Source organism: Kogia breviceps, chromosome 19 (genome assembly GCF_026419965.1).
Source record: "Kogia breviceps isolate mKogBre1 chromosome 19, mKogBre1 haplotype 1, whole genome shotgun sequence".
In the NCBI taxonomy this organism is placed as follows: Eukaryota; Metazoa; Chordata; class Mammalia; order Artiodactyla; family Physeteridae; genus Kogia; species Kogia breviceps.
In genome coordinates, this window is record NC_081328.1 from 5,382,985 (window position 1) to 5,396,663 (window position 13,679).

General features: G+C 45.4%; 1 protein-coding gene across 1 annotated transcript in view; it reads right to left on the reverse strand.

Annotated features, from left to right (window-relative positions):
• Window positions 1-13,679, reverse strand: part of DNAH9 (dynein axonemal heavy chain 9) — a 263,407-nt gene that overhangs the window by 105,083 nt on the left and 144,645 nt on the right. Inside the window, 6 exon segments of the mRNA XM_067021483.1 lie at window positions 2,301-2,476; window positions 8,208-8,447; window positions 9,011-9,113; window positions 10,788-10,814; window positions 10,816-10,936; window positions 11,019-11,067. Coding sequence (XP_066877584.1) covers window positions 2,301-2,476; window positions 8,208-8,447; window positions 9,011-9,113; window positions 10,788-10,814; window positions 10,816-10,936; window positions 11,019-11,067 — 716 coding nt within the window.

Here is a 13,679-nt window from a genome sequence, read left to right on the forward strand (position 1 = left end):
TACCTCCCAGGACTCTCTATCCCTTTTACCTTTCTGTTTTCCTCTGTATCATTTATCCTACATGATGTGCTAACAAATTTTCCTGAGTACCTGCTATGCTCCAGACACTGTCCTAGATATTGGGGGTCTAGCAGTGAATATGACAAAGATCCGTACACTTATACTAAGACCATTGAATCAATAAATAGGTGTTGGAAGGATGGATGGATGGCTGTAAACAAATTAATAGAGTGATTACTCATGACAAATGTAGCAGGGGAGTCAAATATTATAAGGTAAGGAGCCAGCAGTGACAACCGACTTAGCCAGAGGTTGGTCTGTGGTGACTTTGATAAGAGCTTCTTTGTTCAAGTGGTAAGAAATGCACCAAGGAACAGATGAGAAGCAAGAAAGTATGAAAAGTAAAGGCAACCCTTCTGATGAGTTTTTCTTTGAATAGGAGCTGAGAAACAGGGGTAGAGGGTGAAAGAGATGTAAGAGTCAAGGAATAGTTTATTCTTTTTTTGATAAATGATAACATGGCGCGTTTGTAGGATGATATGTATGATCCAGAAATGAATGAATCGATGATGGGGAAGAGAGAAGAGAAGGAAAGAGAAAAGGGGAGAGAGGGAGTCCCCTGGCGGTCCAGTGGTTAGGACTTGGTGCTTTCACTGCTGAGGGCGTGGGTTCAATCCCTGGTCAAGGAACTAAGATCCCACAAGTGGTGAGGCACAACCCCCCAAAAAAAGAAGAGAGAGAAGAGGGAGGGAAAGATCATTGCAGGAGGGAGTAAAGTCACTGAGAAGGTGATAGAAGATGGGAACCAGGGCACACGTGGAGGGTCTGGCCTCAGGTAGGCGCAGGGATGGTTCTTTAACTGAAATAGTACCGAAGGCAGGACTTGCGGGTGGGATGCAGGTGGGATACAGAGAGGCTGTTCTATTCGATGGCAGGGAGATGAGAGAATTGTCTTCTGGCTGCTTTCATTATCTCAGCTAAATTGTGCTCATTAATTGGGAATAAAGAGAGGGAAGAGATGTTAGAAGCTTGAGAAGAGGAGAGAAACGTGTGATGCAGTCATCACACAAAGGGGAAGACCACACAAAGCAATCTGCCCAGGGTCATAGAGGAGAGTTTCTAGCAAAGTTGAGGGCCCACGTGAAATCTGTGGCTGAAAATCGCAAGAAAATCAAGTCAACATGATGATGGTTTTTCTTCAGTAATCTCCACATGTTTGGGGGCAGGTGTGGAAAAAGAAGATAGTGAGGTTTAGCTAGAGTAGAGCTTTGTCACATGGATGCAATGACAGGAAAGTTAGGGGAGCTTGTACTGCGTGATGGAGTCTATGGTGGTCGAGGAAAGTGAAGGCATGGTGGACAGAAAGATAAAGGAGTTTGAGAAAGTAGGTGGTTCCATGAAATGAAGTCTTGATGAAGTTTGAGAAGAGCTGGAATATATTTATTTGAGACAAAATGGATGGACCTTGAGGGCATTATGCTAAGTGAAATAAGACAGAGAACGGTAAATACTGTATTATCTGCCTTATATGTGGAATCTAATAAAACCAAACACACAGAAACAGGTCAGATTTGTGGTTGCCAGAGGTGGGTGGAGGAATTAGGTGAAGGGGTCAAAAAGCACGAACTTCCAGTTACAAGATAAGTAAGTTCTGGAGATGTACAACACGATGACTGCAATGAACAATATTCTATTGTGTATCTGAGAGTTGATCTGAAAGACTCTCATAACAAGGAAAATAACTACGTGAGGTGATGGTTGTTAGCTAACCTTATGGTGGTAACATTTTGCAATATATACTTAAATCATTGTGTTTTACACCTTAAACTTATACGATGTTATATGTCAATTGTATCTCAGTAAAACTGGGAAATAAGTATAGCTGGAATAAAAACTAGAGCAGGTTAGTGGAGGGGTAGGAGAGACAAATGAGTGGGATGTTTGAATTTGAGATTTTGGATGTGGGTTCTTTATCATTACTATTATTTTTTGCGGCACGCGGGCCTCTCACTGCCGAGGCCTCTCCCGTTGCGAAGCACAGGCCCTGGACGCGCAGGCTCAGCGGCCATGGCTCACGGGCCCAGCCGCTCCGCATTACGTGGGATCCTCCCAGACCGGGGCACGAACCCGTGTCCCCTGCATCGGCAGGCGGACTCTCAACCACTGCGCCACCAGGGAAGCCCCGTGGGTTCATTATTGATGCTAGAACTTCTAGGGCAGGAACACGTGAGTGAGTGGCTGAGGTGGGCTGGAAGGAACGTCGCTGGAGCTAAGGAGGCCAAATGTAAATATAAATTCACAGGGCAATACTCACATCAAAAATTTTCTTGATCACTTCTGCTTGGATCTTATCAAAAAGATCAAGATCCTTCTCTTCCACCATCTTATTCCGATAAACCCGATTTGAGTCGTGCAGATAGAGCTTTACTAGGTCTTGCGTGGATTTTACACATTCCACAGAGGAGAAGAGAATGCCCTTTAAGGAGAATAAACAGCAACAAAAAATAACATGAATAGCAGTTTAAAACTACAACAGTTACAACTGATAGAAGCCAGTATGTGACAGGTACTGAACTAGATTGTTTTGCCAGAAAAAGCTCATTTTACCATCCATGATGCTACAAAGTAATTTTTACAATAGTCATTTTGTAAATTGTATACATTTTGTATAATGTGAAGGTTGGGATTCGGAAAGACAGGAAGCATGCCTAATGTCATAGGGTAAGCGGCCTTAGTTCAAAACCACAGTTTTGAAACCAGGTCTGTCTGCCCTGAGAGCCTGGAATTTCAAGCACTACTTTCCAAATCACCACAGCGAGAGGCGAGGTTGCTTCTCTGCTGTATTTCTATTCTACAAGTACCACTTTGAAAACTAATCTGGGTGACGATTGCTTATGTAAAATCAGAAAGATGGCATAGGGCTGGAGTGAATATAGCTAACCTTCGCAGGCCAGTAATCCATTTATTCATCTCTAGTAAGTTCTCCTTCTTATATACCTCAGGGATTGTTCCAAATATTTACTCTTCTTTTCAAATTTCTGTCACCTCTCTGTTACTATTAGCCAGTGTCCTATCCCTCTTTTTCAAGGAAAAATGGAGACCACTGAGATTAGAGCCTCTCGATGACTTCAAATCCTATAACTTCAAGCTCATCGATGCCTTGTTTGCCCTCATTGCTTTCTTTCTTGTCTTACAAGAAAAGGGGTCCTTTAATTGTTCCTCATTATGGACAGAATAATACTCAGATTCATCCGCGTGGCATAAAGATCTGGACATAATAAAACTACCAATCTGCTTCCTTATCACTTCCCATAAAATCTAGATTTCAGTTTCACAAACTGCAAATTATTTTCTAACCCTGAATACTTTTGTGCCTCCATGCCTTCTGCCTTACTTCCTCGGCTCGTCTTTCAAGATCTAGCTCCACTGCTCTCTGCTGAAGTATTCCAGGAAATCTCCTCTCCTGTCCAACAACATCCCTCTGATGTGCCCCACATAGCCCTTTATATATAAATCTCTAGTAATATAGAAGAATTATAAGTTTCTAAAATTATTTTCCTTTGTACAGGTTTGCTTCTTCCAGGTCATGTTGAGTTTGGAAATAAAGCAATATACTTCCAAATACCCCATGGGTTAAGAAGGAATCATAGGGAAAATTAAGAAATATTATGCAATGAATGAAAAAAAATAACACATAGAAGCCTGCATGATGCAGTGAATGGTACAATTAGAGATAAATTTATAGGCTTAAGATAAATATTTCAGAAGAGGTGAAAGGCTGACAATTAATGATCTAAGTAGCCACGTCAAGAAGTTAGAAAAACAAGAATAAACTTACCCCAATCCCAGAGTAAGTAGGAAGAAAGAGATTATAAAGAAAAGAGCAAATTTTAATAATATAAAAAACATATCAAATAGAGATAAGCAATAAAGTCAAACACGTAATATTGGTATACTTTTCTTTTCTTTTTCTATTTCTTTTGAAAAGACTAGCACAATTGATAACTCCCTAGTAGGGCTGATAGAAGATAGAAAGAAAAAAACAGAAAAGACACACATAGCCAGAATAAAAAAGAGAACATATGTCAGATAAAACAAATACTTAAAAGATAACAACAGGATACTATAAACAATTTTGTGCCAATAAATAAGAAATTGATGACACTGACATCTTACCACAACTGATACATAAAGAAATAGAAAATGTGAATTGTCTAATATGTATTAAAGAAACTGAATTTATAATTTAGTCCTTCACAAAGGAAACTCCAGATGGTTTCATCATTAAATTCTTCTGACATTTAAGAAAGGCACAATACAGTGTTTTAAAAAATCTTCCAGAGAGTAGAAAAAGAGGAAACGTTTCACAATGCATTTTTTATGAGGACTTCATAACCTTAGAATACTAGAAGAAAGAGAAATTATAGGAAAATTTTATTAATGTAGGTGCAAATGTTATATAGAAAAAAACAGTGAATGAAATCCAGAAAACAAGTTCACCATGTAACAACTAAGTTGGGTTGATTACAGGAATGCAAGGTTGATTTAACATTCAAAAATAATCAATGTAATTTATCCCATTTCCAGAAAAAATGGAGAAAACAATGGATATAATTATTTCAACAGATATAGGAAAATCATTTAAGTTTCAACAAATACTCATGAATAAAAAAAAACTCTTGGTAAACTATAAACAGAAAGAAATTTTCTTAAACTGGTAAAGAGCATCCACAAAAATCTATAGTAAGCATCACACTTAATGGCCAACTATTAAAAGCTTTCCCTTAAAATTAGGAACGCTGCAAAATGCCACTCTCATCACTTCTCTTCCTTGTAGTGGCAAGTGTAGACAGCACAATAAGAAAAAGAAATTAAAAGATTTAAGGGTTGGAAAGAAAGAAATTGTTACTATGATTCATTTTTACCAATGAAATGATTGTATGTATAAGTACAAACGTAATATTGAACAAAGACACAAAAGGATATTTACCATATGATTCCATTTATATAAAGTCCCCAAATAGGCCAAAATAACTCATGGTGTTATAAGTCCAGACAGTAATTAGCTCTGGAAGGAGGAGAAAAGAGTGAATGGAAGAAAGAAAAAGGAGGCGTTCCATGGATGCTGGGAATGTTGTACTCCTTGATCTGAGCTGTGGCTACATAGCTGTGATGACTTTGTGACAATTAACCAAGCTCTATGCTTATGGCCTGTGTGCTTTTCTACTTGGATGCTATACTTTAATAAAAGTTTATTTTAGAAAAAGAAAGAAATCTCATTAGGTCCCTTTGGGCCCACGCACACATACATCTCGGCCCCTGTCTCCTTCCCGGGTCTCCTAGGTACCAGCCCTGTGCGAGGTGCGGATGGCGGGAAGGAGCCCCGCCGGGAGTGCTGACGCCGGGACTGGGTTTTACAGTGAGGGGTGCCATCAGCTGATGTGTATAAGCCCTGTTACAGCCGAACCCTCAGGCTGACTGACAGTTAAGGGCTGAGTCGATGAGAGCACATCAAGAGCAAACTTTGCACCGTCTTAGACAGCTTTGTGTAGCACTGAGATGGGAACGGTTAACGAGTTCTGCTACCCAGGGCACTATCAAATTCTGTCCTGATGCCCGAATTCTGGACAGAGTGCGTGAAGTGCAGAGGAGGTCTGGATGGCGGAAAACAGCGCGCTCTCCAGGCAGCGCCTGCCTCCCCGGGGACAACACCCTCCCTTCCGCTCCTCTGTCAGGCCTTCTTCCGACAGACAAGCAGGCCGGAGGGGGCGGGCAGGGGACGTTGTAGCCAAGCTGTGGCCTTGAAACGGGGCTCCGGAGGAGGAGGGTGGGGAGGGGCGGCGCTGGAGGGAGGCAGGGGCTCCAGTAGGGATGCACTTTCCCCCACCTGGGGCAGGGGGCTGACAGCTGGCAGGCTGCAGGGAGGCCAGGCTGGGACACAGAGCCCGGGGGGCGCCACTCAGGTTGCCTGAGTCCGGAAAAGAAACAGACTTAGCCTCCCATGCCAGTAGCTCCCCTCCCTGGCTCCTCCTTGACTTTGCACGGTCGCCACTAAAACAGACAGGACTAGAACCCTCCTCCCTGAGGAAGTGTTTGCTGCCCCGAATTCCCGGCACAGTAGAGCTGACCCCGCCTAGTTTGGGATATACCGGTTAAGCCAATCATACTCAAGCTACTTGATTTGTCTGTAGCACGGTTTTGTCATTTCTAAATTGGAAATGATCAGTATGTTACCTGATATGGTTGTTGTGAGGATTAAATTATTAGCTAATAGATGCAGAGGGTGTAGGACTGGCTCAATAAATGCCAGCTGTATTACAGACTGAAGGCGGACTTTTTACAAGGATCCCCTCTGTTCTCAAATTCCCTCCCCCATCTCACTGCTCGCGACCTCTCCACGCCACTGTCCGCTTCCACCTACTTGTTATTCCACTAACATGGTGTGTACTTTTCTACCACCACGGCCATTCATGCCGTCATCTACCAGCTGGCAACTTCTCCGAGCCTCTGTTAAATTGGGATAACAACGTGTATCCCAAAGGGTTGTCGTGAGTATGAATCTCAGGTCACACAGGTGACAAGGCGCTGTCCAGGGAGGAGCTGGGCTGGCGCTTCGTGTGCGGGAGACCGAATGCCTCTTTCCCCTTTAGTTCTGCCACTACGGGCAGCGTGAATTTGATCAAATGGCTCAACTCCTTTTTGCTCGTCTGGAAGGTGCACATGGGGATGCCCCCCGCTCATCCTGTCCCAGTGAGATTTCAGAGACGGCTTGTGTGATGTAAAAAAAAAAAAAAAGAAGTCTTTCTCCATTAATACTCAGTAAATGGGAGATAAGGGTGGGAACGCACAAACTTTGCCACCATCCAGGTCCGAGGGCCACGGAGCTGCGGGTTTTACAGGCATGGCGCTCAGTCTTTCTGGCTGCCTTAGCTGTCTTATGCTGTTCTCCTCATAGGAAGAACGGGTGAGAAGGACAGAGTGGCATGGCAGAAAGGGGTTCTGGCCAGGGACCTGAAAGACCGAGGCTCTATTCTGGCTCCTTCCCTGGCTGGCTGTGTAAGCCCTGCGGGTGTGTTTCCTCGTTTGTAGCTGAGTTAACGCTTGGGAGCCACGTGACCCAGGAGCGCTGTCTTGAGCCAGCTCACCGGAGCTCTCAGAGACTCAACCTGGCTGTAGGGCTGTGGTTCACCCTCCAGGTAGGCTTTTTGGGAGCATCACTCTTGGATCTTTGAACTAATATTTAGTGGGTTTCTGCTTCTTTTGACCATGGAACCTGCAGGCTCTATGGCCCCAGAGTCTGGACCTTTGCTAGTCTGAGGTTCCCCAGAGTCCTACCTGCACAGGGAGTGTAATTAACCCCAAACACATGTGCTCCCCATGGAGGGTCATGCCTCACTCCCTGATCATGCTGATATTTCCCTACAGATGTGGCCTCTGCTTGGGATAAAAGGCACTTTCCCTCAATAATGGCTCAGAACTCTCCTGGAGAGGGGTCTCTCTGAAGAGCAGTTTCTGCAGAGTCTCATCCAGGATGGGAGGGTTGTGGACCCATCACAAGAGGATGCGGTACCTGGCCAAGGGGAAGAGGGGGCCGGGTTTGACGCATTGCTCTCTGGAGGTTTTGATAGTGAAGGGGCAAGCAACTGGAAGCACCAGGCAGACACAGGCCACCACTATTCAGATGAGCAGCTGGAAGGATCTGAAATGGCTTTGACCTGGAAAATAACCTGGAATTTTTAGGACTGATGCATCCCAGTGGCTGGCGGATGGTGTCTTCGGAATAGTATGACATGGCTTCTTTAGGAAGCAGAGCTATCCTGCATGGTTTAGGGGATGTTAGTTTTCACCCCAAGAATGATGGGTACACGACCAGGGCCTGCAAAATAGTTTTCTCACTTTCTTCTGTGTCACTTTCTTTTCTAGGCATGTTGGAACGATTAGATGACATTATCTCCAAAATGCTGAGCCTCCTCCAGCCCGAAGGAACCAACTCAGAAATAAATACACTCTGCTTACCAAGAAGTAATTTAATGGGCAAAGAGAATTCTATTATGTTGAATAGACCCTCACGGACCCCACAGCACTCTGTTTACTTGTACCTTCGTCACTCTGTATGAACTGTGCCTTTGCCTGAGAGTTTGGCAAAGAATGGAGGGGACAGGATCATGGCTAAGCCTCCCAGTGTGTCTTGGAGCCGATGGACTCACCTGGAAAATGTTGGCCAAGCCCCTGAGGTTGAAGATGTAATGGAATCTGATTGCTGTGGGGAGGAACGTGGTGGCGATCTTCTGGTGGAAGGTAAGGGCCAGACGGATCAGCTGGGGGACGCATTTCTGCAGTGGTGCCGGGAAGTTCCCAAGCTTCAGGTGCTGAGTCAGGATGGTGCAGTAGATGGAAGACAGGGCGTCTGCTCCCAGGAAGGAGAGGGCAAACACGCTGAAGTGACGCTGGATAGGGGAGGAGAGGCACGTGGAGGAGGCCACGAGTTAGACATCTGTGGTCACAGGATAGAAATCACCTCTTCAGGATTTGGATAAGATGGTGAAGAATTCTTAGAAGGGCTTTGAATTCTACATTCTGGCCACATTTCTCACATTAAACCCAAACTTAGGTTGAACCTAAAATGATTAATGGGTTTGGAGCCTCTGGTCAAAGACGTCAGCATGGTGTAGCAGGAAGGGAATGGAACTTGGACTCCGGGAATCTGAGTCCAAATCTGAATGTGATCCTGAGAATGCACATGACCTTGGGAGGGTCATTCACCTATCTGAAGTTCTCTCAACCTGAAGACCAAGTTGAATTAGGTGAACCCTGATTCCTTCTGGCTCAAAAGGCTTCAGAACTCTGGGTCTAGGGGTTTTTCTGTCTCCCTGGAAATGCGAGTCAGCATTCTGTATGATTTACCACTTGAAGAGGCTGGACAGGGGAGGGGCCAATGATCACACATAGGCCAGTGACATCAGCCTGGAAGGTGGTGTTTAGGACCCCAGGGTCACAGTTCCTCCTGTACCTGAAGCCGTGGGTTGATGGTGAAGCTGCCCGCAGTGGGGTTCATACAGGAAATGTACTGGACATTCATGACCTCCTTTAGGGACAGTTTGTTTCAATCATACCTGGAATAGTCAGAAACCATGGATGAGAGTTGAGTGAGGGCAGAGGCAGGTAAGTGTGCTGTCAAGGTGAGCTGGGATGTGCCCGATCATTCATGTGTTTGGGGGGTAAAAAACAGTCTAGATACATTGGTAGAAACTAAGAAGAGACAAGAGCTTAGGACAAATTCCTAAGGGATACAACATCTATGGACGTAGTGCAGGAAGAAGAGACCACAAAGTTGGTCAAAGAGGTAGGAGGAAATCAAGGCTGTGGAGTATCCAGAAAGCAAAGGAAGCCAGTATTTCCAACAGGACAGAACAGTCAACCACATCAAGTGCTGCAGAGAAGATAAGAAAGATGGTGACCCAACGGGGTCTGTTGGATTTCACAATAAAGATACAGTTAGTTGAGCTGGAACAGTTCAGTAAAGTGGAGGAAATAGAGACCTAATCATAGTGGACAGAGGAGTGAGCGGGAGATGAGGAGGTGGAGACAGAGGAGAGAATCTGGTGATGCAGAGAGAAACAGAGCAGCAATTAGAAAATGATTTTTTAACACAATAGGATAAATTTGTGCAAATTTAGACACTGATATGAAGGAGCCCATCAGGAGATAGGGGAACTAGTAGGTGAAGTGAGATTTCAAGAGATGGGAGAGAGTAGACTCAAGATGCTGGTGGGTGGTTGAGCCTCAGGGAAAATGTAATAAGGGGAGGGAGGAAAAGATGCACAGGGATGGAAGCAAGTTGTATAGGTGTGGAAGCTAGAAATGGAGATGGCAGGAGTGACCATCAGCTGAGGTCGGGTGGGAAGTTTGAGGAGAGAGGAGAAGGCATGAAGTAGACATTTCAGAGGGTGAAAATGTAAACATATGAAGGCAATACAGTAGAATTTCCAGGAAGTTTCAACTTCCCATTGAAGGTTTGTGACCATGAATCTAAAGTAAAACTATTCAATAAGTAGCCTGATTATTTCCAGGAGACTTCAGCTGCTCGAAATACTGGTATGGAGATGGTGGATGGTAGTCCATGGCACACGTCCAACAAAGACCTTAGGAATGAATGAAAGGCAACTCGGGTGACTGTCGTCATAACTGTAATTCCTCTCTCTGAATTCCCTCTTGGCCCTCCCTGTTTTTTATCAGCAGCAGTAGATTCAGTGTGAGGTAGGAAGGTGAGCCAGAGTTATCTCAAATCACTGACTTGCTTTTTTCTTTCTGGCAAGTTTAGACCTTTTGCCATTAAAAACTGTTCTGTTGCAGGAGATAACATCAGAGCCTGTGAGATGCTCTGCAAAGACAAAGGCTATTAAGACCTGCAAACACACGTGCACTATACAGAATGTTAGCTGTTCTCGGCCAAGGCCCTGCTCACTGCGATAGGACCACGGGTGGTGGTGGGGGAGCCGGTTAATTCTGCTTTGGGAGCTTGGAGAAGGCAGCTTTAGAGATGAATACTGAGGAAAAAAAGTAGACATTTCCCCTTAGATTTTCCCACCAGCCTCTTCCGGTGGGTCTCAATCCCCTGTTGGAAGGGAGAGCGCTCAGGAAGCAGGATCCCACGAGGGACTCCGTTTGCTGCGGCGATTCTCATCTGGCGCTAGAGCTGAGCTGAGGTCTGCAGCTCCAGCCACAGGACAGCGATGGGCCTTGGACCTGTTCCCCACCGGGCCGAGTCCCTTTATGTGTGCTCTTACCAGTGGCCGTAGTCTAGGTGCTGCCTGTGCAGCCCCGTAGGCGTCCACCTCAGGCAGGTTCATGTCATCTATGAAATAGATAAGCTTCCTGTTGCCTGTGGCGCCGTAATTTCTGCCCGCTTTCTTCTCCAGAGGCTTCTCCAGGACAGCTGAGGAGAGAGCCAACGAGTGAGGGAAGGAGGTTCAAAGCTCAGATGCCAGTTCTAAGACAGTCCAATGTCAAGGACAAGCCATGGTGTAGCGTGCAAACAACAAGAGCTGCTCCCAGCAGCAGGCAGTCCTATAGGACCAGAGGGAAGGCGGCCGATGACCAGGTAGGAGTGGTGACAGCAGTGCCCAGGCTTCGAACATCTGACTGTGCACTGTGTTAGGGTTTGTTTTCTTTCTTTTTTTTTTTTTTGGGCTGCGCTGTGCAGCCTGCGGGATCTTAGTTCCCTGACCAAGGATGGAACCCGTGCCCCCTATGTTGGAAGCATGGAGTCTTAACCACTGGACTGCCAGGGAAGTCCCTCTGTTAGGTTTTTACAGACATTTATGGTCTCACTGAATCCTTACAACACTGCTATAAGATTAGTACCATCACCCCTTTTGTAGGTGACAGAACTGAGACTCAGAAGAACGAATTAACTCTTCTAAGGTCAAAGCCCATGTCCCTTCTACCACACTTGCGGTCCACTTTCTTTGTTTGTAGACTAGAAACAGGAGTCCCAAGGCCTAGTACTCTACCCCCAAGGAAATCTGCAGACAACCAGATCCTGGGGAGACCTGCCCTCTCTACCTAAGACAGCAGGGGAGCAGCCCATCCCAGGGCTGGGAGGAGGCTCCTTCCACCCCTGGGCTATAAGAGAGGAAACACCGGATATGCTGTCAACAGTATTCTCAGAGAGCTCACCTGCTGGGGTTCCCCGAGGGAGAGCAGAAACTAGAGCCCCAGAGAATTTCCCAGAAGCTTCCAGTATCATGAACAGCGCCCCATGAACAGCGCCCCTCTGCCTTCAGGTATCAGATCATCTTCAGTGCCTTTCTGGAAACCAAGTACAGACTCCCTCCTGGTGCTGCTTCTTCAGTTACCCAGCCAGAGGGAAGCAATCAAAGAGTACGGTTTTCCAGCCTGACAGGACTTGTTTAGAGCAAATTTAAGTAACAGGCTGGAGATACGTGTATTTTTTTCAATAAAGCAATTAAATATTTATGTATTGCAAGAACCAATACTATTACCGCTGGAGGCTCTAAGAACCATCTGATTCCTTTTCTTGAAAAACAAGTTTGTAAACAAGGAGGAGGTGTCAACAGACATATGAAGGTGACAGATAAAGACAAGTTCCTTCAAGAAGCTTGAATATTCCAATTATCTGGTCCTACGTTAAATTAAGTGTTCCAAATATGAATTAAATTTAAATTTAATTAGCATGCATACACTATCAACCAATTAATCACCCAACACCTTCTTCCCCCCCTTAAGATATAACAACTATATATGAGATCTGTCAAAATGAAATATAATTAATGGGCTGTCAAGGACATGCCTTTGAGAACAGTCCCTCTAATAGGAAATTCTCTCCTTAGGAAGACTTGTTTCTCCTCCTCCCAAAGCAATGATATTCAAATCAACTCCTGGAATTAAGCAGACCCTGTAATTTGTGTTGATTAAGCTTTTTATGCTTCTCAAGGACTGTTGAGGAGAAAAGCACATCAGCTAACAAGAAGTGGGCTTGGGATGCACGGGATTATCTCAAACGGATGATGTCAAGTACTCCAGAGAAAGAGAGGTCTCCCTAGGAAAGGCACACACATGCTGGATCCCTTCCTGGCCGAGCTCTGCCCCAAGTCCCATCTAGAATGGAATGGTAGTGAGTTCTTTTGCTTCCAGGTAGAACTGGAGGAGCAAAAGTGGGTTTACATTTCAGCAAAAATGTTGATGTTGGAGGCACGAAACGGATGAGACATATCAAGAAACGTGACCCTCGTACCAACTTTCCGGGTTCTGCCTGGTTGCACACAAGGCCGCACCCAGCCCTGGAGCTCACCTGTGCAGTCTTACTGCATTTCTCCATTGGGAACGGCTGGGCAGCCAGCCTGTGGCCACGTGGAGGAGAGGCAGCTGCCCCGTGTTTTTATTCACACCAACCCTCCTGCATCGTTTCACCACCACTGTGCATTGAAGAGCTGCTTCATTTTCAAAGTGGCTTCCTGTTTGTTACCTCATTTCACTGTCTCCACTGCTACCATCTTTGTCCGAGGCTCTCACCTGGTGACTGTGACATCCTCCCAAATGGTCTTGCTGCTTTTGCCCTACATCCTTACGCTATATTCTCCAGGCAGCCGACAGGGGTATTCTTGTAAGATGTAAATGAGACCGTGCCAGCCCCCTGGTTAAAACCCTCGGGTGGTGTCCCATCTCACTTGGAGCAAAAGCCAGTCTCGTTGCTTGGGAAACCACGCACCTCGGTTTTCCTCCGCGGCTACTCCTCTCTTCACTCCCTCTCCTCCAGCCATCCTGCTTCTGACTCACTAGTCACTCGTGGCCTCGGGGCCTCTGCTCTGGCTGCTTCCCCTGTCTGCAGTCCTCTTCTCCCAAATGCCAGAAGTTTGCTCCCTCACTCCCATTATGCGTTTATCTACTCAAATGCCATCTTCTCAGCAAGCCCTCTCCTGGCACTCAAGCCCAAATTAAACCCCCACCTCCTATTCCCTGCCCCTGCTTCATTTTTCTCCATAACACTTATTATCACTTAATATCCTCTATGTCTTTCTTATTCATCTTGTTTATTTATCTCCCTTCCTCCACATTATAAAGTCCACAAGGCCAGGAATCTCTGTTTTTCTCACTGTCATAACCCCAGCACCTAGAATACTGTTTAGCACAGAGGAGGGTATTCAAAAAATTATTAA